At 44.0% G+C, this 26,125-nt stretch overlaps 1 protein-coding gene across 1 annotated transcript; it reads right to left on the reverse strand.

The window, feature by feature from the left end:
* Window positions 1-17,710: 17,710 nt before the first annotated feature.
* On the reverse strand, window positions 17,711-18,532 carry LOC121784241. Its single transcript, XM_042182402.1, has one exon. The coding sequence runs from the start codon at window positions 18,530-18,532 to the stop codon at window positions 17,711-17,713; it is 822 nt and encodes a 273-aa protein (XP_042038336.1).
* Window positions 18,533-26,125: the final 7,593 nt, after the last annotated feature.

A 26,125-nucleotide genomic window follows, 5' to 3' on the forward strand; every position in this document is an offset into this window, starting at 1 on the left:
AACAAAGCATAATAGAAGATAGCCAGTGTGTGACTTTATTCCCCGTGTTCGATATCAAGTACTGACCTTTAGCTATACTATATATATACTCTGTATACTTGCATGTTTATTTAGTGCTAATAAAAAGTGCATCACCCGCCCATGTGCTTCGTTGAAGGCATGAAGAAACCAGGGGCTTTCGCGCAGCCGAGTGATTTAGCACCCTAATATTCACCCGTCCGGGCAGAGTGACGCATAATAGATTGTGTGGGCCTTTTTCTTGGGATTTGGGCCTAAAATATAAACACCCTTTTTTCCCATTTTATTCCTTAATTTTTGATGAAATTAGATGCTTGAGAGATTTGTTCCTCTTGAAGAGGGTTCCTATCTAATTCCTAGATTTAGGTTGCTTGGTTTTTCAATTCTTAGTGAAGTATGGATCAAGTAAATGTATGCTTTGAGGATTGTGGTTGCCTTGAAGATCTAGCCATGAATGCATATTAGTTATGTTGTAAGTGCCTTAGCTTACTTCATCAATGGCTTTGTATTCCAATTTCCACCCTATCCAATGTTATTTTCTTTCTTGTTCACCTTAGATTTCTTAGTTCTTGTTGGGTCTATAATTTTCCTCTTGCTTTTATTGATAAATTGAAAATCAATCCCACAAAAATATCTAGATCAAGTATCACAAATGGGTAATTCCTTGGGAAATGGATCATGAATTACATGGATAACATAGATCCACATCATTATTCCTTGTTTTGCTATGTTTTTGTTAGGATGATCGGATTGATCCAATGTGCTTAGATTAAGCTGAAATTTGGTGTGCATGATCTATGTTATGTGACCTAGCTTCCTGAAAAATGTCATAAAAAATTTCCTTCGTTTGCCTAGTTAATTGCGGGGATTAACATCATTGCCCTGTTTCAGCATAGTTGAGGAAAACCATACAAATCATATCCAATTATTAGATCTGACTATATATGAATATTTTTTTCCTAGATGCAGACTTGATTGTGAATCTATCCACCAAAATTCATCCAAATTGGGAGTGAGGATCAATACCAAAAAAATTCATAAAGATCAGCTAAATTTCAGCAAAAAGCTTCATCCCTTGTTTTGTTTCTTTGGCTTGTGTGTGTTTTGCTTAAGGCCTTGAACCTACTTGCATCTTGCTACTATGTGTTTATAGCTAAGTCTTCTTGATTGTTGTTTGCCAAGGAGTATACCTTGATTGATCCACCTCAAGAACCTATAACTTGGAATTGGAGTTGCGAGTGTGAGTGAATCCACCTCTCATGATATTCTAAGCCTTTGTCGAGAGTTATTGGGGAGTGAATTGAGGGGGGTTTGAGACACTGAGGTTGAGTTCATCATCTTAAACTCTCTTTTCTTTTATTACTAACCTCTAGGACTAGTTTCTAGTGTTTGTTTTATTTGTAGATATTTACTCTATGCCTCCTCGCACCCGGTCCAACAAAATGGTGAGGACAAGTGCGGAGGGGAAGGAAACAAGCATGATCCACCCTACACCCGAGGGGGACCTTGTGAGCATGATGGCTCAAATGATGGCGGATTTTTAACATGAGATTAAAGAAAGGGATACCCGGATGGAGGCACGGATGGAGGCACGAATGAAGAAGTCCGAGGATCGTATGCTTGCCGCCCAACACACTCTAGTTGAAGAGTTCAACACCTTGAAGGTAGGACGCACATCTAGGACTCCTACTCCTAGGGGCAACCATCAACCTAATGTTGCCCCTGAGTTAATGATGGAAGAAGAGGTGTATGAGGGATGGCAAAGTGGGAATGATAGAAATAGGGTTAATCACATGGAGAATGGTAGGTTTGGGGAGGAAATGAAGTGTATGGTCACTTTGGGGTAGGGAATCAACATCGGAGGTGGAGCCATATAGAAATCGGTTCAGAAGGGATGGTTTCCATGGGGAGGAGTTTCGGCCTCAATTTGATGACCCTTCCAAGACATTGAAGCACAACGTACCCCAATTTCATGGCAAGTTCGATCCCGAAGCTTACTTGGAGTGGGGTAGTGGGAAGGTTGAGTGAATTGAGATATGAGCGAATTAAGTAATATCACATTATCACCGATCGGGTGGATCAGTTAGCAAATGTCGTTGGCACTTGATCAAGGCGTTCTCGCTCTCGCTCACCACCAATATAATTTATAACTCCCAAACTCGCACTACTTTAACAGTAAAGTGGCAAGAACGGGGTCGATCCCACAGAGAAACCGGTGTATCGAGTGTGTGAGTAGTGAACAGGGTTCGGCTGCTGCCACGCTTTAAGTTGGGAGTTTTTATGCTACTGTATTTATGCTAGGCAGAATGTAAACTAACTACTTGATCAAGCTATTTATCATGCTGACTTAATTAATGGATCAAGTAAGCGACATGCAGAAATAAGAGCTTAACTACCTAGGCATGCTACGAGAAACACAAACACTCTGCCATTCATCATGATTAAACACTAAATCAAGGACTAAAAAGCGAAACTGAACTGGAACAGTAAACAGGATGACGAAAACAAAACAACTCCGATTTTTATAGCTCAGAACAGTGCGGTGAACATGCGGAATACAAAAAGATCAAAACTTGAACTACGGAACAATACTGAATTTAAACTAAGCTAACAATTTCAGAAAGTAAGAAAGCGAGTAAGGCCGAGGAGCTCTCGGTTGGAAACTTGGGACGACGCTGAACAGATATTGAGTATTCTGTCGTGCTCCCTTCGGTCGCTCTCTCTCTAACTATTTCTTTAACTAAGCTACCTTCGAAACTGGAAACTAAACTCAAAACTGAACTAGAACGGAAAAAAGGAAAATAAAAGAAGAAACTGAAAAGGAGAAGCTAAAAAGAAGATTTTTTAATTATGGTGACACATCCTCTATTTATAAGCTCGCCGCAATGACCTCCAGCTGGATAACGATCTCGAAAGAGGATATTCGCCCACGCTGTGATCGAGCGTCTCATCGGTTGATACGTGTCTTCCTTCTAGAATGACGTCGCTCCGTCCTTGCGTCTTGCATTTCAGAACGTGTCCCCTTCTAGAACGTCGTCCTTGATAACAGAATGATGATCATCATCCAGCTCATTAGCGTCACGTGTCCTTCTTCTAGAACGCAGTGGTCCCCGCCTAACTACTTGATCACCCCCTTGATCATTTCACCCGATTTTTGGCCTTTTTCGCCTTTTGTACCAACTTGATCAGCTTGGCCTTGTTGCCTTGGTCAAGCGGCATTCCTGCACAATTAACACTTGCTTTGCGCGATAAACTGATCAAGTAGCATACATTTTACCCCTAAACCGATGCATGAAATAAGACTTATCAAACTACTCACACTTAAAATATACTTGTCCCCAAGTATAAAGAAAAAGAAAAGAAAAAGATACGGTAAATTTCAAGCATGGTTTACTCATTTGAAGAAAATAAAAGAAGACGAAAAGAAAAACAAGACTCAAAACAAAAACACATATTCACATAGATGCATAAAACCGAATAAACTTTCAACAATTATACCCGAAGTCGAGGTCAATCCATTTGCCAGCAGCTTATGTTTCTTCCCTTTCGCGTTCACTTGATCAAGGTGTCAGTTTGTCAAGATTGCTCAATTAAAAACCAACTGTTGGATTCACTCAGTCACTCATTTCTCACCAGAGATGTTAGGACTGTTCACTCAATTAATATCTCAAATCGGACTGCACAAGATAGTTCGTTAAGGTCTTTGTTCCGGGTGTAATGAGGCTAAAGAGGAGTAATGTATTAAGGTAGGGTCCTAGGGGTTCTATGTTAAAAGTATAAACGGTAAAAAGAAAAAGAAAAACACATGAGTCAAGAGACCAATGATCTTGAACAAACTTGTTGGATCAGACTGAACTATTTATTTTGCCACTGGATATCTCACTGGGTCAAGTTGCGACCTTTAGCCTTTAATTTTTGGCTTATTCCCTAACTTTCGACTTACTAGGTCTAGTTATAACTTTTTCCTGCCCTCTTTTTCTCAAACTTTTTTTTCTTATAGTTTCAACATATATATATATATATATTTTGTGACTTGATCAACCTGATTGACTAACCTGATCAACCCGGCTACCCCTTTATTCCGACTTTCTATCGTTATCCCCCTTTCTTTGAAATGATTCATCTCTTGACCCCTTTTCCTCACGTGTTTGTAAAAAAAGTATAAAGATGTGGGTTTTAGTTTAAAAGAACGGGTAAGAGTGTATATGGGCTCAACGTGGTTAACTAGGGGGTGCCTTATTTGATGAGGCGGGTTTGTGAAATGAAAGAAGAAAAAAGCTCAAATGGTTAAGTCCTAGTGCCTTTAGTCCTTACTACTTGTGCAATTTTCATCAAAATATTAAAAAGCAGCCTCTCGTATTTTATCTTTTGTAAAAATAGTAGAAAGTGTTCTACTTTGGCTTATAACTCACCTATAGAGAGGCGTCACAGATGATTTTAAAATTGAGCATTTCCATCATACTTGCGTCGTTCAAACTGATCAAGTTTAGCAATCAAGTTTCTATATGTAAACATACTGATTCATTTTTCGTACTCTTCCCAAAGCAATCAAGTCTTTCATTTATCCAATTTCATGCATACTGCCCTAATTATTACTAACTGATATTTTGCATTTTTATAAATCGACATGAATGATTAAATTGAGGCTAACCCTCCCCTCTCCCACTGCATATGAACTTGTCCTCGAGGGACTTGATGCAGTGGAAAAATGGTTAGGCAACGGCACAGACAAACCAAGAAAAACTTCTCACACTTAGACCAGACACTGAGCTAAGTGGGAGATGGTGCCAACAATCAAAGCATGCCAATCAAAACAGAAAAACAAAAACCCAAAACACATAGGCAAGCAAAACAAACATAGAAAAACATGCATAATCTTCTCACACTTAGACCCTGAAGGGGCTGGCAACGGAAGCGTGCGTTCATAACGGATCACATGAATTTGATCTATTTAGCAGATTATTTAGACAAAATCTATTCGCATAATTATCACATGTATCATGCTCATAACTTGAATTAAAACATGCTTTAGCACATAAAATCCCTAAAACATGCTTACTGCGGAATTAGCCAATTTACCTCGTTGATTCAATCAAGAATCGTTGATGGCTTGCTCCATCTCCACGTGAAGATCTTCAATACAAGACCTCGGATCTTCTGACTGGTGTCCCAGACTATACGCTGATATTTGTGTGGGCAAATCTCACCAACGTACTAGGACTCGAATAATGGAAGACAGAAACTGCTCATGGAGGGAGCACAATTTTTGAAATCTCTCTTTAGAGGGGGGGACGAAATTTTTTGACCAATAATTGTTGTGTTTTCTGTCTGCTTTATTCTCCTATTTATATAAGTCACATATTGGGCACAGTCAGGGATCTAAGGAAGAATTTGGAACAGGCCTTACCCAATTAGCTTTTTACTAATTAAATTGAACCCACAATTTAATATAAGCTTATATTGGAATATTACGAGCAGCCACTACAGAAGTAATATTGCACTGCCTTCCAAATCCAAAATTACAAGTATTCCGGGTTTCCTTTAATTGCTTTTGATTTATTTCCCGCGCTTAAGATAGAAACATCCATTAATTAATGTCTGCTATAGACTTAATTAATTAACATATTTCGAATTCCAAGAGTGGACTTAGCAAGAAACTCTTATTTATTATTCATAGAGTAATCAAACTCCAACTAGCTAGGTTCCAAATAATAAAACCTCGTTTCGAGCTCCTCTTGTGGATGTTATCAAACGAGACTCTCCTCGCGCACGTTTCAACATAATAGCAATCCTAGCACCTCTAGATAATGATCACCACTACCCAATATACCTGGATCGTTGGGTTACGAAAAACCCGCACCTTTGGTAAGTCAAAGTAGTGGATACTCAATATCGTATGCTCAATGCTAACGTACATTAATTAAGAAATTAATTATCAAGACCCCGTCTTTCAGTAGATAGCATAAAGACTCGTCTTCCTGTTAGATCCATTCAGTGCTATACCACACCAACGTCATCTTATTTCAATAAGGTTTAGAAATAATCGGACTGACATTGCAACCTTTCGCGATAGGTAGTCTAGGCATATCTAGGTTGTGAAATTCTTATTTTTCTTTGTTTAGAACTGACCGTGTTACCTTAAATTGGACTACGCCCACAACCGGTCTACTAAAACAAAGACTTAGACTTTGTTACGTTTGCTCATACATTTAAATATGCAATAAACAACCATTAAATGTAAGACATAACAACATTATGACAAAAATAATCTGTTGCATTTATTGGAAAATAAACATTAGAGTTTTACAGTATCCAATCACTCGAAAGGTGATTTCTAGTATACAAAAACCTAACAATCTCCCACTTATACTCAAAACAGCTTTCGAGTATACTAAATAGTAGTGTACACGTCTAAATTTCTCCCACTTATACTGAAAGCGAGTTGAGGTCTTGAATGAGTCGAACTCCCATCCCTTCAACGTGGCACTCGAACGGTTTTACCGCCAAAGCCTTTGTAAAAGGATCTGCCAGGTTGTTCTCTGACGCAATCTTGACCACTTTTATGTCTCCTCTCTGCACTATATCTCTAATGATATGATACTTCCACTCTATGCGTTTGCTCGCTTTGTGAGCTCTTGGTTCTTTTGAGTTTGCCACAGCACCAGAATTGTCACAATAAATGGTGATGCTCTTGGGCAGATTCGAAACCACACCTAATTCCATAAGGAAGTTCTTGAACCATACAGCCTCTTTTGCAGCCTCCGAAGCGGCCACATACTCGGCTTCCATGGTCGAGTCCGTGATGCATTTCTGCTTCACACTCTTCCAAATTACGGCTCCACCTCCTAAGGTGAACACATATCCTGAAGTAGATTTTCTCGAGTCCTGATCAGCTTGAAAGTCTGAGTCAGTATATCCCAAAGGACAGAGCTCGGCTGCATTGTAAACTAGAGCATAGTCCTTAGTCCGTTTAACGTACTTGAGTATGTTCTTTACGGCAGTCCAATGTCCTTGGCCTGGATTCGACTGATATCTTGCCACCATGCCAAAAGCAAAGCAAATATCTGGTCTAGTACAAAGCATAGCATACATGAGACTTCCAACTGCCGAAGCATATGGAATCCTTCTCATTGCTTGTATCTCAGACGGCGTTTTAGGGCACATCTCTTGAGATAAATGGATGCCATGTCTAAAAGGTAAGAAACCTTTCTTGGCGTCCTGCATGCTAAAACGACTAAGTACTGTTTCGATGTAAGATTCTTGAGATAAGCACAGCATCTTCTTCTCTCGATTCCGAAGAACCTTGATCCCGAGGATGTGTCCCGCGTCTCCCATATCCTTCATCTCGAACTGGTTTGATAACCATGTTCGAACTAATGACAACATCTTTTTATTGTTTCCAATTAGAAGAATGTTATCTACATATAAAACTAAGAACACCGCATTCCCCTTATCAACTTTCTTGTACACGCAGCTTTCACTTGGGCACTTTTCGAATCCAAACTTGCAAACAGTTAGATCGAAACATTGGTTCCACGATCTGGATGCTTGCTTGAGGCCATAAATGGCCTTCTTAAGCTTCCAAACCATGTGTTCTTTGCCCTTTATGGCATATCCTTCGGGGTGTTCCATGTAGATGGTCTCCTCAAGACTGCCATTTAGAAATGCAGTCTTAACGTCCATCTGCCATACATCCTAATCCATATAAGCTGCAATAGACAACAGTATCCGGATCGATTTGAGCATAGCCACTGGGGAGAAGGTCTCATCATAATCGATGCCTTCCTTTTGGGTATACCCGTTGGCCACTATTCTTGCTTTGTAGACTTTAACTCGTCCATCGGGTCCACGTTTACGTTTATATATCCACTTGCTCCCAATGGCAGTACAACCTTCGGGTAGGACGGACAAATCGTAGACGTCTTTGTGTATCATAGATTGTAGTTCCGAATCCATTGCTTTTACCCATTCGCAATGATCGATATCTGCCTGCGCCTCCGCAAAGTTCCAGGGATCTAATACATTGCTGTCCGAGGAGTGTTCCATAGATTCTCCCAAACCAATGTATTTGTCGGGCTCATGTGAGACCCTCCCACTGCGGCGTGGCACTACAATATTTTGAGTAGAAGTTGAAGTTTGGGGAATTGTTTGTACACTTGGTACTTGTTCTTGGTTAATGGAACTTGTGACAGAAGTTAGCTCATCAAGAGCCACTTCACTGCTGGGTTTATGATTCATTACATAGTCTTCCTCTAAGAATGTCGCGTGAGTGCTCACAATGACTTTCTTATCTCGGAGACTAAAGAATTCATAACCTTTCGTTCCTTTGGGGTATCCTATAAACAAACATACCTCCGTCCTAGATCCTAGCTTAGTTGGATCCTTTTCCAATACATGAGTCGGGCAACCCCAAACCTTGAAATGTGCTAGATTGGGCTTACGCCCAGTCCACAACTTATATGGAGTTTTAGGTACGGATTTTGATGGTAAATTGTCTAAAATGTGACTTGCGGAAAGCAAGGCATGCCCCCAAAACGAAATAGGCAGACGTGCATAACTCATCATCGATCGAACCATGTTTAATAAGGTCCTGTTCCTTCTTTCAGCTACGCCGTTCTGCTGGGGCGTGCCCGGCGTAGTCAGTTGGGATTGAATTCCGACTTCTCATAAGTAGTCCAAAAATTCGGCACTGAGGTATTTGCCTCCACGATCAGATCGTAGGCATTTGATATTCTTCCCATGATACTTCTCCACAAGAGTCTTAAAGTCTTTAAACTTGTCAAAAGACTCTGACTTGTGACGCATCAAGTAGACATATCCAATTTTCGAGAAGTCATCAATAAATGTGATAAAGTATCGAAAACCACCTCTTGCCTCAGTTGACATTGGTCCACATACATCGGAATGAACGAGCTCAAGTACTTCCTTGGACCTATTGCCCTTAGCCTTAAAAGGCCTCTTGGTCATCTTGCCTTCTAAGCATGACTCACACTTATGAAAAGGTTCCTCCTCTAGACCTTTGATAAGATATTGTTGAACAAGAGAATGGATCCTCCTTTCATTGGCATGACCAAGTCTAAGGTGCCACAAGTACGTTTCGTTCATTGAACTTGAAGGTTCCTTTCATTTCTTTGAAATTTTCGATGTTGTATTGAGTTCTGATTTGCGATTATTAAACTGTGTAGAAGAGATTGTGTACAGATTGTTTTCCATGATACCACGACAGATATAAGAACCATCTTTCTTAATAACGCAGTTGTCATTAAAAGAAATCGAATATCCATCATAAACCAATTTAGAAACTGAAATTAAATTTCTTCTAAAAGAAGGTATCAACAAAACATTCTTCAAAATCAAAAATCTATCACTACTAAAACGCAAATAAATGTCTCCCATTGCAACGGCCGCCACTTTGGTAGCGTCGCCCAGCTGGACTTCGATCTCACGATCATGTAACCGTCTTGTCACCTGCATTAAGTCAGGATCAAAACAAATATGATCAGCGGCTCCTGTGTCAATAACCCAAGTGCAAATTGATGTCGAAGTCAAACAAGACTCGACAACTAGAGCCTGGTGCATACCTGTAGCCTTGCCCCGTTTAGGACAGTCTGGCTTCCAATGCCCCTTTTCTCCACACTTGAAACACTTCCCCGTGGGCTTCTTGTCAGCCCTCTTCTTCTTCTTTCCCTTACCTATCTTGGCCGGTCCTGAGTTCGGTGCCTACCTTTTTTCTTTGCTAGGCTTTAAGCCAGAGGAACGAGGTGCCGAAGTCATCATGGCCGCCTTAGCCTGGACCATAAGGTCCTCTGCCGACTGAAGTTCAGTCAACAACTCTGCCAAGGTGTAATTCCTTTTGTTCATCTTGAAGTTGAGCTTGAACTGTTGGAAGCTAGGGGGAAGACTTTGAAGGATGATAGTTACCTGGGACTCGGGATCGATTGTCCTTCCCAAGACCTCAATTAGGTTGAGGTGGCCCATCATCTCGAGGATGTGGTCCCTCACAGACGAGCCTTCCTTCATTGTCTTCGACATGATACTCCGAAAGGCTTGAGACTTTCCCCTCGGCAAGGAGCTTGCGCGGTGGCGCGGCTCCTCTCGGCCAGTGTCTCGTCGCCCGGCTCGACCCTACCGAGCCTGGATTCTCCCCTCGTCTCGGCACGTCGCGCCATATGGCGCACACGTCTCGGCCACGACTGGAGCTTCGTCTCGGGAAGCCTTCCGCCTAGGGTTGGCCTGGTGTCTCGTGGTGTCTCGGTGGTTCTCGGACGAACCACCACTCCACGCCAGTCACTGCCATGTCGGCCTCGACCCGGATGCCGTCTAGTGCGTGTGGTCTCGGCCGGCGGCGCGCACGAGTCCCCACTTGTCTGCGCATCGCCCCGTGATCACGGCTCCCGGCTCCCACTGTCTCGACATCCCTACCTCGATCGCACGTGGTGCGTTCGAGCAATTGAGGTTTTTTGATTCGATAGTTCTTGAGTTCATCATGCATAAAATTTAACAAAAACACCAAGAACATGCTTCGCAATCAAATAACACATGCATACATGAATTTCGCGAAATTTAAATCCAAATAATCAGAGCCAAAGACTGGCTCTGATACCAACTGAAGGGGCTGGCAGCGGAAGCGTGCGTTCATAACGGATCACATGAATTTGATCTATTTAGCAGATTATTTAGACAAAATCTATTCGCGTAATTATCACATGTATCATTCTCCTATTTATATAAGTCACATATTGGGCCCAGTCAGGGATCTAAGGAAGAATTTGGAACAGGCCTCACCCAATTAGCTTTTTACTAATTAAATTGAACCCACAATTTAATATAAGCTTATATTGGAAGATTACGAGCAGCCACTACAGAAGTAATATTGCACTGCCTTCCAAATCCAAAATTACAAGTATCCCGGGTTTCCTTTAATTGCATTTGATTTATTTCTCGCGCTTAAGATAGAAACATCCATTAATTAATTAATGTCTGCTATAGACTTAATTAATTAACATATTTCGAATTCCAAGAGTGGACTTAGCAAGAAACTCTTATTTATTATTCATAGAGTAATCAAACTCCAACTAGCTAGGTTTCGAATAATAAAACCTCGTTTCGAGCTCCTCTTGTGGATGTTATCAAATAACTCTCCTCGCGCACGATTCAACATAATAACAATCCTAGCACCTCTAGATAATGATCACCACTACCCAATATACCTGGATCGTTGGGTTACGAAAAACCCGCACCTTTGGTAAGTCAAAGTAGTGGATACTCAATATCGTATGCTCAATGCTAACGTACATTGATTAAGAAATTAATTATCAAGACCTCGTCTTTCAGTAGATAGCATAAAGACTCGTCTTGCTGTTAGATCCATTCAGTGCTATACCACACCAGCGTCATCTTATTTCAATAAGGTTTAGAAATAATTGGACTGACATTGCAACCTTTCGCGATAGGTAGTCTAGGCCTATCTAGGTTGTGAAATTCTTATTTTTCTTTGTTTAGAACTGACCGTGTTACCTTAAATTGGACGACGCCCACAACCGGTCTACTAAAACAAAGACTTAGACTTTGTTACGTTTGCTCATACATTTAAATATGCAATAAACAACCATTAAATGTAAGACATAACAACATTATGACAAAAATAATCTGTTGCATTTATTGGAAAATAACCATTAGAGTTTTACAGTATCCAATCACTCGAAAGGTGATTTCTAGTATACAAAACCCTAACAGACCCAACACTGGTCTAAGTGTGAAATTTGAACAAAGTATACGAATTATACAGACCAAAATAAAAACATAAATTGTATCAATTTGAAAAGAGCTGAGTTCAGGGTGGGTATACTAGTGCTTCCGCGAGGGTTGACCGGGGGATGTAGAAGGATGCTTGGATGAGGTGCGTGGGACTGGAGGGGTGCCTGTAGAGGGAGGTGGTGGCTGCTGATTGCGGGTTGCCTCCAGCAACCTGGTCAGCAGGACCAGTTGAGCTTAGGAATTCTCCACCAGCTGCTGCAACATTTGCTCCATCTTCAGCTTGAGCAGTCTCCTCTTGCTTCGTCCTCGAAGTGGGCACCAAATCCAGTCTTTGCCTTTGGTTCCTATCAGGGCTCGCCGGGCGATTAACAGTCCTCCTCCATTCCTCCCGCCTGCCCTTCTGCTGCTCCTTCTGAGCTGTAGTGTTGAAGCGAAGTTTCCCACCGCGAGTTCTTTCAAGTACCTGCATTCTAACAAAGAAATCCAGGTCAAATAATTCTGTTTTAGGGCAGCAGCTGGGGCGCTCTACATTCTCCTGGAACACTAGGGTCCAATTTCGCCTTAGGTAGGCACCAAGAAGGTGGCAGACGTTCAGGTGGCGGGCTGAACGGGTGGCAATTTGATTGATCGAGTAAGCCAGCCAGAAGCCAAGGTGCACCTTCCTCTGCTCCCTCATGCTCCACATAAAGTGGAGCTCGGCCAAGGTTATGATCGCCATTGTGTTGGCTTGACCAAGGAGGTTGCAGCCGAGGTAGACTTGGGCTAGGCGGAGGGCTGGATCAACAATGTGATGTCCTCTGGATTCAGAGGCTTTGAAATTGGGGGCACGTTCATTGCATAAGGCCTGCCAGACGACCTGCTGATCGAAGTCCGGCTTCCTTTGAGGAAGGCCGATGTCACGCCCGAACCACTCCCCACTGGCGACCTGGGCGTCTGTGTAGTCCCATCCTCATGGAGAACTCGTTCAAGCTCATCTTCTGCCCGCGGCCAAACACCCTGAAGGAGACACTCCTTGCCTCAAAGTCTGTGCTTCCAGTAAACCGGAAGGACGTGAAAAATTCCTTGGCCAGGGCCTCCGACACGGAAGTCTCATCAATCTCCAACAACCAGTCAAAACCAATGCCGGTAATGTACTCGGCAAATTTCTCCTCAAACTGGATCGTCTCCAGGGCTGGTTGGTGGAGTTTCTTTCCGGCCTTCAGCTGCTTCTGGGCAGTCACCCTCTGGTGGACCTCCTCCTGCCACTTAGGGTTGTCGAATTCCAGCATCTGCTGGAGGAGGTCCGCGGTCAATGCCACGGTCGGTTTGGAGTATTCGGCGGTAGGGGGTGTTGCAGGCCTTCCTTGTTGCCAGTGGGACGTTTGTGTCCATCGGAGCTCCCTACCCTAGGTATCACTGCCCTCATCTCCCTCGCGTAGTGAGGCAGGTTGGTAGGCGTCCGTAATCACGATACCCTGGCTGGTAGGGCGCATCTTCTTGGGAGGGGGAAGAACACTCTCCTTCCCCTTTCGCTTTATCTCTGCTCTCAGGCAGCTGTCCTCAACAACCCCACTCTCGTCAACGGCCGCACCGACCCCTTGGTTCACTGGCTCTTTCTCATCAACCAGCCGTCGCACTACGCGGGGCCTCTGCTCTGTCTCCTCCTCCTCCCTCGGTTGATTGGCCCTCCTGGCCTCTACTTCCTCTAGCAACCGGTCCATATTCATTCGGTGCGTCCGGCAGAGCAGCGACTGTTCCTCTATCTCCGGTTCATCCTCTACATTAGGAATGAAGTTCCATTCCGCCTCCCGTCGTTTCAGTAAAAGTTCGCTGGGATGAGGCAGAAAGTCCTCCGTATCATCATCGTCTATGTCCACAACCTCTATCGGCTGTGGCGGCCCACGGAGAGGGGAGTTGGAACCCCCGCCACTCGGTGGTGATGGGATGGTTTGGGCGGGTGTGCCCTCTGCTGCTGGTGGCAGCACGGACTCCGCTTCCTCGACCGGAGCGGTAGCAGGCTGCCCTCCTCCCTCTTCTTCTTCATGAGAGTCGTCCCCATTGTACTGTACCAGTGGGAAGACAAGTGTAGGTTTAGGAGCGTGAAGGGAGGCTTGTGTTTGGTAAGGAGATGGAGGATTTTGGGGAGTTGGAGCGGGGTCCCTAGATCGGAAAATTCTGAGTCAGGATTTAAGGGTGGCATAGACTGTCGCGTTGTCCATCTCGGCAGGTACATCGCGGAGGATTCTCTCTAAACACCTCATGGCCTCTGGGTCCACTTCAGGAAGTGGAGCGGCGGTGCTAGATTGTGGTGGAGGGACTGCAGTGATCGGCGTAGAAGGGCCGGGGGTTTTCGGTACTGTTTGGGCTTGGGGTGAGGTTCTCCGGTCACCACTGTTGGCGCCGACACTTGAGGATGAGGAAGAAGTGCTAAGTTGAGTAATCTTCATTTTTTTTGGTTATGGCTGTGGGTAGTTCTTGTGGAGAAATTGATTCTTGGAAATAGGTTTTGAATCTTTGAGCGGTATGGGTGAGAGCAAGTATGAAGTACTGTAGGCGGTTGGATAAAAGTGAAATACGGATCAGAAAGCTGCAATTTATAGGGAGATCCCATCTGTTGAGATCCCTGCGACGCTTCGCGTATAGGCACGCTTTTTTAGAGTGATAGCTGGCTTAGCTTCCCCGATACGCTTCTTCTCTCTAGTACATCTTTTCCAATTCAGCAGTTAGTACTCTCTGGCACCCTTTCAATGAGTGTACACGTCCTGTCATCACCCTACCCTGATCAATTCAACCACTGTAGCCCACAAATTAAATTCAAATTTCAACTGATCAAGTGGACAATTAATTCCAGATGAAAACTCAAATAGTACCACTTGATCAGTTTCTTCCTCACTTTCCAACTTTTAAAATCCTAAGCTTAAAAACTAACACATTAAAAATATTTACACTATCTACCAAGGACTTGACCGAGTTCCCCTAGGACATCACTTGATCAGTTTTATGGATTAAGGAATTTGTTGCTTGATCAAGCGGACTACCCATGAGTACCCGATCACTCATTTTACCTGCTTACTGGCGAGAGTTAGGCACAAGTAGTGGAATGTCGTCCACCACAGATGCCTCCATTCCATCTCTGTATGGCTTCATCCTGTGTCCATTCACCATAAAGGAAGGCGAGTAAGATCGCTCCCCTGGAGTTCGACTGCTCCATTTGCTCTGATGGCGACGATGGTATAAGGGTCGATCCACCTTGACCGCAACTTCCCGGGCATCAATTTGAGTCTTTACTGGAAAAGAAGCACTCTCTGGACCACCTTGAGTTCCTTCCAGCGAAGGTTCTTGTCATGCCACATCTTTGTCTTCTCCTTATACCACATTGCTGAATCGTAGGCATCAAGGCGGAGCTCTTCAAGCTCTTGCAGTTGCATTCTCCCTCTTTAGCACCCGACTCGGCATTCGGGTTCATTTCTTTAATTGCCCAGAAATCCTGATACTCGACTCCCACCGACAGATGGCACATCTTCCCAAATACCAGTCGGTATGGGGACATTCCGATCAGCGTCTTAAAAGCGGTCCTGTAAGCCCAGAGCGCATCCTCCAAACGACGGCTCCAATCCTTTCTTGTGGGGTTAACCATTTTTTCTAAGATCACCTTGATCTCTCTATTCGATACTTCAGCTTGGCCATTGGACTGCGGGTGGTAAGGTGTGGATAGGCGGTGGTGGACTCCATACTTTCTCATTAAGGCTTCGATGGTTCTATTGATGAAATGAGTTCCCTGATCAGAGATAATAGCCCTTGGCACCCCATATGGGGAAAAGATGTTTGACTTTAAGAATTTCTCTACTCTCACACGTCCTCACCGCCTTTGCTTCTATCCACTTGGACATGTAGTCCACTGCCACTAGAATGTAGAGATTGCCTTCAGAAGATGGAAAGGGTCCCATGAAATCCATCCCCAACACATAGAATATTTCGCATATTATTATGGGGGTCTGCGGCATCTCATCTCTTGCAGAGATTCCTCCAGTAAGCTGGCATCTTGGGCACCTCTTGCAGAATCATAAGTGACTCTATGGATGGAGGGCCAGTAGAAACCGTTGTCAAGTACTTTCCTCGCTGTTTTATTTGGCCCGAAGTAACCACCACAGGCTAGTGTATGGCAGTGGACCAACACGTCCTCTTGCTCCCAATCTGGTATACAGCGCTGGATGACTTGATCCGCCCCCATCTTCCATAGGTAAGGATCATCCCAATAGAAGTATCGGGAGTCGCTCTTGAGTTTCAGCTTCTGCGATCTTGTAATCTCACCTTTTCCGGGCAACTCGCCCGTTACCAAATAATTGGCCATGTCAGCAAACCATGGCTCCTGTTGCTTGTGTTGCCCTTTGTTCATTGGTCGACTTAATCAACCCCTTATGCTCGGTTGATCCACGGAAGCTCAGGTGTTGACTTGATCAGATATAGATGCTCCTCAGGAAAAGCGTCAGAGATGGCCTCGCCATTATCTTCTTGCAAAATTCGGCTCAAATGATCCGCCACTCTGTTCTCGCTTCCCTTTTTATCAACTACTTCCCAATAAAACTCCTGTAGAAGGAGGACCCGTCTGATCAGACGCGGCTTTGACTCCTTTTTTGCCAGTAGGTACTTGATCGCCGCATGGTTAGTATAGACAATCACCTTTGAGCCTAGCAGGTAGGGCCTGAACTTCTCAAAGGCGTAGACTACCAATAGCATCTCTTTTTCGGTCGTGTCGTAATTCTTCTGTGCTTGATTTAGAGTTTTGGAAGCATAGAAGATAACGTAACTCTTTCCTTCAATCTTTTGACCTAATACTGCCCCTACTACATAATTACTGGCGTCGCACATTACCTCAAAGGGGTGACTCCAGTCGGGGATGCGTATAATCGGAGAGCTTATCAGTCTGTCCTTCAGTAGTTGGAATGCGGCCTTGCATGCATCAGAAAATTCAAACTCTACATCATTCTAGAGCAACCTCGTCAGGGGCTGGGCTATCTTCGCAAAGTCTTTGATAAATCGTCTATAGAAGCCAGGATGTCCTAAAAGGCCCTGATCTCCTTCTGGTTGGTGGAATACGAGAGTTTTGCAATGACCGCTATCTTCGCTTGGTAAACCTCTATTCCCCTGCTCGACACTACATGGCCTAGGATAATTCATTCGGTAACCATAAAATGGCATTTTTTAAAATTCAGAACCAAGTCCTTCTGCCGGCATCTTTCCAACACCCTGTTTAGACTATGCAGCCCTTGATCGAATGTGTCTCCATAGACAGTAAAGTCGTCCATGAAGATCTCTATGCATTCCTCCAACAGATCAGAGAAGATGCTCATCATGCATCTTTGGAAAGTGCCCGGGGCATTACAGAGGCCAAAAGGAATTCTTCGGTAGGCGTAAGTGCCGAAGGGACATGTAAAGGTAGTCTTCTCCTGGTCATCTGGATTCACTGCGATCTGGATGTAACCACTGTATCTGTCGAGGAAACTGAAATATTGTTTCCCGGCCAACTTTTAAAGCATTTGGTCAATGAAGGGCAGAGGGAAGTGATCCTTCTTCGTGGCTGCGTTCAGCTTCCTGTAGTCGATGCACATTCTCCACCCAGTAACTGGCCTTGTCAGAATCAATTCGTTCTTCTCATTCTTTACTACTTGGATTCCCTCTTTCTTCGGCACCATGTGCACTGGGCTGACCCAGTCACTGTCCGGAATGGAGTAGATAATTCCTATCGAGACCAACTTGACAATTTCCTTAAGCATCTCTTCCCTAATGTTGGAGTTGAGCTTACGTTGTTGGTCGCGGTGTGGTTTGGCTCCTTCTTCCAGTCGGATATGATGCATGCATAAGTCTAGGCTGATGCCAACCAGGTCTGTCAGCTTCCAACCGATAGCCTTCTGATTTCTTCTTAACACTTCCAGCAATCTGTCTTCCTGCCCATGGGTCAACTGACTGTTGATAATGACAGGCTTCGTTTCCTCCTCCCCAGGTAGGCGTACTTCAAATGTGCTGGAAGGGGCATTAATTCCTTTGCGGGTTTCGGCTCTTCAGTAGGCAGAGGGTTTTCTTCTGCTTCCTTTCTCATTGACTTGCCTTGATCAGGCAGCTTTTCTAGGCTAGATACTTCCGCTTTCCCGCTTGAACCAGCTGGTCGCGGGCGCTCGCAGAAATCCATCATCGCTTTCACGATGGCTTGATCATCCATTTCTCTGACTTTCATGGTTTTATACCATTCAGCGACTTCTCTCTCGACTTCTTCATCTGCAGCGTAGTCAGTGAACTGCCTCTGTAGGAATTCTTCCTCCAAATGCTCCTGCACTAATGGCTCAGTCACATCTACTGAGTACACGTTCTCACTATCTGCGGGTCTCTTTATAGCTTCATCAATGTTGAACGTGAACTGCTCTCCATTGAAATCCAAGCTTATCATTCCATTACGGACGTCTATTATAGTGCTGGCCGTAGACAGGAACGACCTTCTCTGCTGGACTCTACTCGACTCCCTTGCTGCTGGCTCTGTCATCTTGATTATGAAAAAATCAGCTGGGTACAGAAAGTTATTCACCTTCACGATCACGTCTTCCAGAATTCCCTCTGGGTGAATACACGATCTGTCGGCCAACTGTATCATTATATCAGTATCGACGAGCTTGGCCTCTCCCAGCTTCTTGTAAATGGAGTACGCCAGAACATTGATAGACGCCCCCAAATCGCACATCGCGTGCTCCACTTGAATATCTCTGATTGAAATCGGGAGTGTGAACATTCCCTGATCAGTCTTCTTTGAGGGGAGGTCGCTCCTCTGGATCACGGCATAGATGTTCTCCTCTGTAATTAGTCCCCTTCTTCGTTGACTTTTCCCGCCAGGTAGTTTTTGGCGAATTTATTGATCGGGGGAATCTTTAACGCCGTCAAGAGCGGTACCTTGACTTCCACATCTTTGAACATACTGGTCACATCGATTGTTGCATCTCTCTTCCAGGTGATCATTCCTCGGTATGGATATGGCTTAACCTTCTCAGCTTCTTCTCCCTAACTTTCTTCTGAGGATTCACCTCCCACTTTCGCTTTGCCTTTTTCTCTCCCTTTCGCTAGATCCGCTCCACTGGATTCGCCTTCTTCTTCACGGCTCGGTCCAGACATAGATAATGGAGACGTCACAGGTGGGCTGGGGATCTGGTAAACCTTCCCTGACCTTAGGGAGACTTCGCTAATGTTCTCACGACCAGGTGGCTGCTCAGTGGTAGGGATCATTCCTTCGTTGCCTCTCAGCTCTCCCAGCGACATCGTAGCTTGAGACAATTGCTTCGTAAGCATATCCAACGCTGCCCTTTGCTCCTTCTGAGCCTCCTGAATTTCCCGCATAGCATCATTGGGAAGGTACGGAACTATCATATCTCCTTGACCTTCGTTGGGGTGTCGATTATATCTTTGATTTGAGGGCCCCCCCACCTTGGTTGGGCTGTGGGTAGTCGGAATGTCCATAGTGCTCTTGCTGGTATTGCGGCTGGACATAACTCACCATCTGGTTGTTCGGTTGCCTTCCTTAGTTGCTTGACTGGGGGCCTTGATGTCTGTACCCACTGTTTCCTTAATTCTATCTACTTGATCAGTTGGGCTGTCCTCAACTAGACCAGTTCCCTTGAGGTCCACTTGACCAACTTGCCTGACCTCCCTGCATTCGGTTCCCTCCGTTGTTTGATCTTTCTTGGTTCCGAGCGGGCCAGTTGGGTTGCCCTTCAGAGGGTTGTATCTGCTGTGTCGATGGTTGAGGCGGATGGCTTTGATTCTGATCAGTCCACCTAAAATTGGGATGGTCTCTCCACGGGGCGTCCCTTTGTTTCCCCTGGATCCAGTTACCACTCGCGTTCCAGTGGCCTACGGCATTCACCTGGGGTTGCGGCTCCACCTCAAGGGGAAACTCGCAATAATAGTAGTGGTACTCCTCTGGCAGTGGCGATGGCGGCACATATTGCTTCTCCTTAGGTGCAGGCGGTGGAGGTGCTCTGGACTTCTCTACTGCCTCCAGCAGCTTCTTCTCCATTTTCTCGAATCGAGCCTCCAACTTTTCATCACTGCGCGGCTCTGCTGCGTGCACTGCACCTCTTCTGTACTGGCCACGGGATGTCTCATACGATCGCTTGGCTTCAATTAGCCTCTCCAGGATACTCTTTTCTTGGCTGAATGGGGTTTTTGAGAAATCCCCTTGAGATGCTAGGTTGAGATCGTTCTTGCTATCCACTTTGAGTCCGCCGTAGAAGGTTGAGTAGATCTCCCTTTCTCTCATCTTGTGGTTGGGGCATGCTTGAAGCAGCCCTTGGAATCTATCCCAGTACTGGCCCAGGGGCTCATCATACTCCTGTCTAGCCTCTGTAATTTCCTGCTTCAGAGCACTCGTCTTCGATGCTGGGAAGAAACGATCTAAGAATTTCATACCGAACTCGGCCCAGGTCCTGATCGATCCTTCTGGCAACCTTGACAGCCAGACTCCCGCATCGCCCTTTAAGATGAAGGGAATAGCCTTGAGCCTGTAATCTTCTAATGTGGATCCAGCGGGCACGGGCTAAATATCACAGTATCTGCAAAATTCCTCCAGAAAGGCGTAAAGACACTCCTTGGAGAGGCCATAGAAATTGGACAAAACGGCCAGTACTCCTGATTTGATTGCGATGGTCTGCATCCCAGGAGTAACAGCAATGGCACGGGTGGACTCCTTCTCGTCTTGAGCATGCAGAGAGCCAATTCCTGAGTCATTGTCGACGAGGGCCATCTCTGCTTTTGCTTGATCAAGTGGTGGTGGCTGGGGTGGTGCGTTCTGTTCTTCTTCTTCTTCTTCTTCACTGGTTAGTTGATCAGCAGCTGCTGCTGCTAGCGCGGCTCTGTATCGAGTGGTAACAACACCGGCTTCCTGGACTCGCCAATGAGCGTTAGTGTGTCTGTATATATGAGGATGATTCCAGTGTCCGTCGCGTTGGTACCTTCTCATGTACAAAACGAAAAACAATTAGAAAAGAAAGAAACAAAAACTATTTACACCTATGCACTAAACACATCCATGAAATAACACCATGCTTCCCCAGCAATGATGCCATTTTTGGTGGGAAGGTTGAGCGAATTGAGATACGAGCGAATCAAGTAATATCAGATTATCACCGATCGGGTGGATCAGTTAGCAAATGTCGTTGCCCCTTGATCAAGGCGTTCTCGCTCTCGCTCACCACCAATATAATTTATAATTCCCAAACTCGCACTACTTTAACAGTAAAGCAGCAAGAACATGGTCGATCCCACAGAGAAACCGGTGTATCGAGTGTGTGAGTAGTGAACAGGGTTTGGTTGCTACCACGCTTTAAGTTGGGAGTTTTTACGTTACTGTATTTATGCTAGGCAGAATGTAAACTAACTACTAGATCAAGCTATTTATCATGCTGACACAATTAATGGATCAAGTAAGCGACAGGCGGAAATAAGAGCATAACTACCTAGGCATGCTACGAGAAACACAAACACTCTGCCATTCATCATGACTAAACACTAAATCAAGGACTAAAAAATGAAACTCAATAGGAATAGTAAACAGGATGACGAAAACAAAACAACTCTGATTTTTATAGCTCAGAACAATGCGGTGAACATGCGGAATACAAAAAGATCAAAACTTGAACTACAGAAAAACACTGAATTTAAACTAAGCTAACAATTTCAGAAAGTAAGAAAGCGAGTAAGGCCGAGGAGCTCTCGGTTGGAAACTTGGGACGGCGCCGAACAGATATCAAGTATTCTGTCGCGCTCCCTTCGGTCGCTCTCTCTCTAACTATTTCTTTAACTAAGCTACCTTCGGAACTGGAAACTAAACTCAAAACTGAAATAGAACAGAAAAAGGAAAATAAAAGAAGAAACTGAAAAGGAGATGCTAAAAAGAAGATTTTTAAATTATGGTGGCACACCCTCTATTTATAAGCTTGTCGCAATGACCTCCAGCTGGATAACAATCTCGGAAGAGGATATTTGCTCACACTGTGATCGAGCGTCTCATCGATTGATATGAGCCTTCCTTCTATAATGACGTCGCTCCTCAATAACAGAATGATGACTTAGCTCCGTCCTTGCGTCTTGCATTTCAGCACGTGTCCTCTTCTAGAACGTCGTCCTTGATAAAATAATGATGATCATCATCCAGCTCATTAGCCTCACGTGTCCTTCTTCTAGAACGCAGTGGTCCCTGCCTAACTGCTTGATCACCCCCTTGATCATTTCACCCGATTTTGGCCTTTTTCGCCTTTTGTACCAACTTGATCAGCTTAGCCTTGTTGCCTTGGTCAAGCGGCATTCCTGCACAATTAATACTTGCTTTGCGCGATAAACTGATCAAGTAGCATACATTTTACCCCTAAACCGATGCATGAAATAGGCATTATCATTGGGATCTTAAGTAGATAAAGTTTTTTCTCTCCACAATTATTCCGAGGGCGATAAGGTGAAGATTGCATTGGCGGAGTTTAGGGTCCTTGCTAATACTTGGTGGAACGATGTGATGAGGAAGAGGAGATTAGCTAGATTGAGAGAACTCCTTTCTTAGGAGGAGTTGTGTAGGATTATGAAGGAGTCATTCGTATCTAAGTCCTACTACCTTAGGCTTAGAGGGGAACTTCAAGACCTAAGGCAAGGATCAATGAGCGTGATGGATTATTATTATGAGCTTCTCTCTTTGATGAACAAAATAGGGGTGGATGAGTCGAGTCGTAGAAGACTACTCAAGACCGTTTCATCCATGTACTCAACACTACTTTGAAGCATAAAGTGCAAATTGAGGCGTTGAGAGGCATATCTTTGGGGGAAGTGCTTAGTTTTTCCGAGTCCTTCGAGAGGCAAGGCAAGGAGGTGGCTCTTAGCAAGGCAAAGATGGTGTCTAGCCAATTCGGAGGGGGAATGGTAGCAAGCAAGTGGAGCACCCCTACTAAAAAGATGGAGAACTTCTCCAACTCTCAAGGGAAGTCACCAAGCAAGCCTATTCCTAGCCCTCAAGTCTCCAAAGCTCCCACTCCCTAGAGTGATAAAAAGGTACAATGTTTCAAATGTAAGGGGTATGGACACTATGCGCGTGAGTGCCCTAACCAAAGGGTAATGGTGATTGGGCAAGATGGCGGCATATATAGTGGGGATGAGGGATATTGTAAAGTAGAGGGAAATGAGGAGCGTGTGGATCCACGCATGGCTTATTCTAGTGGAGAGGAGGAGAATGAGGAGGTGAAAAATTAGTAGTGCATAGAATGCTTCATGCCCAAGAAGAATTAGAAGAGCATAAGGAGCAAAGGTGCAATATCTTCCATATGAATTGCAAGGTCAAGAATAAAACTTGTTTGGTGATCATTGATTGTGGGAATTGTGCCAATGTTGTGAGTGAGCAATTGGTGGCCAAGTTGGGGTTGGAGGCCATCAAACATCCTAGGCCCTATAAGCTTCAATGGTTGGGGGAAGCCGGAGAGTTGAAGGTGACCACTCAAAGCCTACTGCCGTTTAAAAATGGAGTGTTTGAAGATGAGGTGTTGTGTGATGTGATACCCATGACGGCTTGCCACATCTTGTTGGGTAGGCCTTGGGAATTTGATCGGAAAGTCTACAAAAATAGGTTCACTAATGAGTATTTTTACATGCTCAATAGCTTGAAGATTAGATTGAAGCCTCTTTTGCCTAGGGATGTATTTGAGGCACACCAACATCTACAAAGGGAAAGGGAAAGGGATAGAGAGAAAAGACTTGTGAGGGAGGTTAAGCTAAAACAACTAAGTGAGAGTGGGGGTGGTGAGAGCAAAAATAAAGTATCTAAACAAGATAAACCATAAGCAAGGGAGGGAAAAAGTTGCTTGTTAGCTAGGTCTCCCGACCTTGGGTGGGCACTAAAAAGCCATTCAACCATTCTCCTCATGGTTCGGAATGATTTATGTTTAAATGCTAACACTAACCCTTGTCCTTTTGTGATTGAAAGTGTTTTACAAGGTTTCAAGGATGTCTTCCCGGATGAGCTACCCGATGAGCTTCAACCATTGAGGGGTATTGAGTACCAAATTGACTTTGTGTCGGGTTCATCTCTTCCCAACCGGGCGGCGTACAAGGCTAACCCCATGGAGACTCAAGAGTTACAAAGGCAAGTCGGGGACTCCTTGCCAAAGGTTTGATCCGAGAATCTCTCTCACATTGTGTCATTCCCGTGATTTTAGTACCAAAGAAAGATGGTAGTTTGAGGATGTTTGTTGATTGTAGGGCAATAAACAAGATTTGTATCAAGTACAGGCACCCCATACCTAGGCTAGATGACATGCTTGAAGATTTGTGTGGCTCTACTTATTTTTTTAAGATTGATTTGGCTAGTGGATACCATTAAATTCGCAAGAAAGAGGGAGATGAGTGGAAAACCTCTTTTAAAACCAAGTTTGGCTTGTATGAATGGCTTGTGATGCCTTTTGGGTTGACTAATACCCCCTCTACTCTTATGCATTTGTTGAATTATGTGCTTCGTCCCTTTATTGGAAAATTTGTGGTTGTGTGTTTTGATGATATCTTGATTTATAGTAAAAGTGTTGATGAGCATGCTAATCACCTTAGAAATGTGCTTGAAGTGTTGAGAATACATGCTTTATATGCCAAATTGCCTAAATGCACCTTTTGTGTTAATGAAGTTATGTTACTTGGTTTTGTGGTGGGGAGAGATGGAGTGAAGGTGGATGAGGAGAAAGTGAGAGCGATTAGAGATTGGCTTACGCACAAGAATGTGAGTGAGATTAGATCCTTCCATGGTCTAGCAAGTTTCTATAGGAGATTTGTTAGAGATTTTTCTACTAAGGCATCCCCTTTGAACCTTCCAGTGAAGAAGAATGTGGAGTTTAAGTGGGGGAGGAACAAGAAAAGGCTATTAACACCTTGAAAAATGATCTCTCCCGTTCCCCTTTGTTAGCTCTTTCCAATTTTGATAAGACCTTTGAGTTAGAGTGTGATGCTAGTGGGGTAGGGATAGGTGGAGTGCTCATGCAAGAGGGAAGGCCCATAGCCTACTTCTCCGAAAAACTTGGCCAAGCCCAATTGAACTACCCTACATATGAGAAGGAGTTGTATGCCATTGTGAGATGTTTAGAGAATTGACAACACTATCTCATGCATAGGGAGTTTGTGATTCACCCCGACCATGAGTGCATTAAGTTCTTAGGGGGACAACATAAGCTTGATAAAAGACATGCTAAGTGGAGTGCTTTCCTAGAGTCTTTCCCTTATGTGATCAAGTACAAAAAATGGAAGGAGAATGTTGTTGCGGATACCCTTTCTATGAAGCATCATGTCCTCTTGGTTGAGGATGTTTTGGTCCAGAACCATGTGATGTATGTGAGAAAACACGTGCTTATCATATGTGCATCTAAATATGTGGGTTTTGAATTCATTAAAGACTTGTATGAGCATGATCATGACTTTGTCACTATGTATGAAGCTTGTGAAAAGGGTTCCTTTGATAAGTACTATAGATTGGATGGATATTTGTATAGGTAAAACAAGCTTTGCATCCCTATTTGCTCTCTTCGTGACTTATTGATTAAGGAATCTCATTTGGGTGGCTTGATGAGACATTTTGGAGTTTTGAAAACTTTTGATATTTTGAGTGAGCATTTATTTTGGCCTTGCATGAAGAAGCATGTTGACAGATTTTGTGGTCTTTGCATAGAGTGTAGGCAAGCTAAATCTAAGTTTAACAATTTTGGCCTTTATACTCCCTTGCCTCCACCCACACACCCTTGGGTAGATATCTCCATGGATTTTGTACTAGGCCTTCCCATGTCTTCTAGGAAGAATGATAGCATTTTTGTGGTAGTAGATAGATTTTTCAAGATGGCTCATTTTATTCCATGTGGGAAGACAAATGATGCTAAATCCATTGTCAATTTGTTCTTTAGGGAGGTAGTCAAGCTACATGGGATTCCAAAGACCATAGTTAGTGATCGGGATGTCAAGTTTTTGAGCTTCTTTTGGAAGACTCTTTGGGGCATGTTGGGCACTAAACTTCTCTTTTCTACTGCCGCCCACTCCCAAACGGATGGTCAAACGGAAATCGTTAACCGGTCCTTAGGAGCTCTCCTACGTGCTCTCATTTTTTAGAATAAAAATTCTTGGGAAGAGTTCTTACCTATTGCCAAATTTGCTTATAATAGGACCATGCATTCTACTGCTTCCTTATCTCCTTTTGAAGTTGTGTATGGTTTCAATCCTCTTACCCCGTTTGACTTGTCCACGGTGGATTTGCCTTTGCCATATTTGTTGGATGTAGGTGGCGAGGAGAAGGCTCAATTTGTGAAAGATTTGCATGCTCAAGTGCAAG

This window comes from Salvia splendens, chromosome 21, assembly GCF_004379255.2.
Source record: "Salvia splendens isolate huo1 chromosome 21, SspV2, whole genome shotgun sequence".
NCBI lineage: Eukaryota > Viridiplantae > Streptophyta > Magnoliopsida > Lamiales > Lamiaceae > Salvia > Salvia splendens.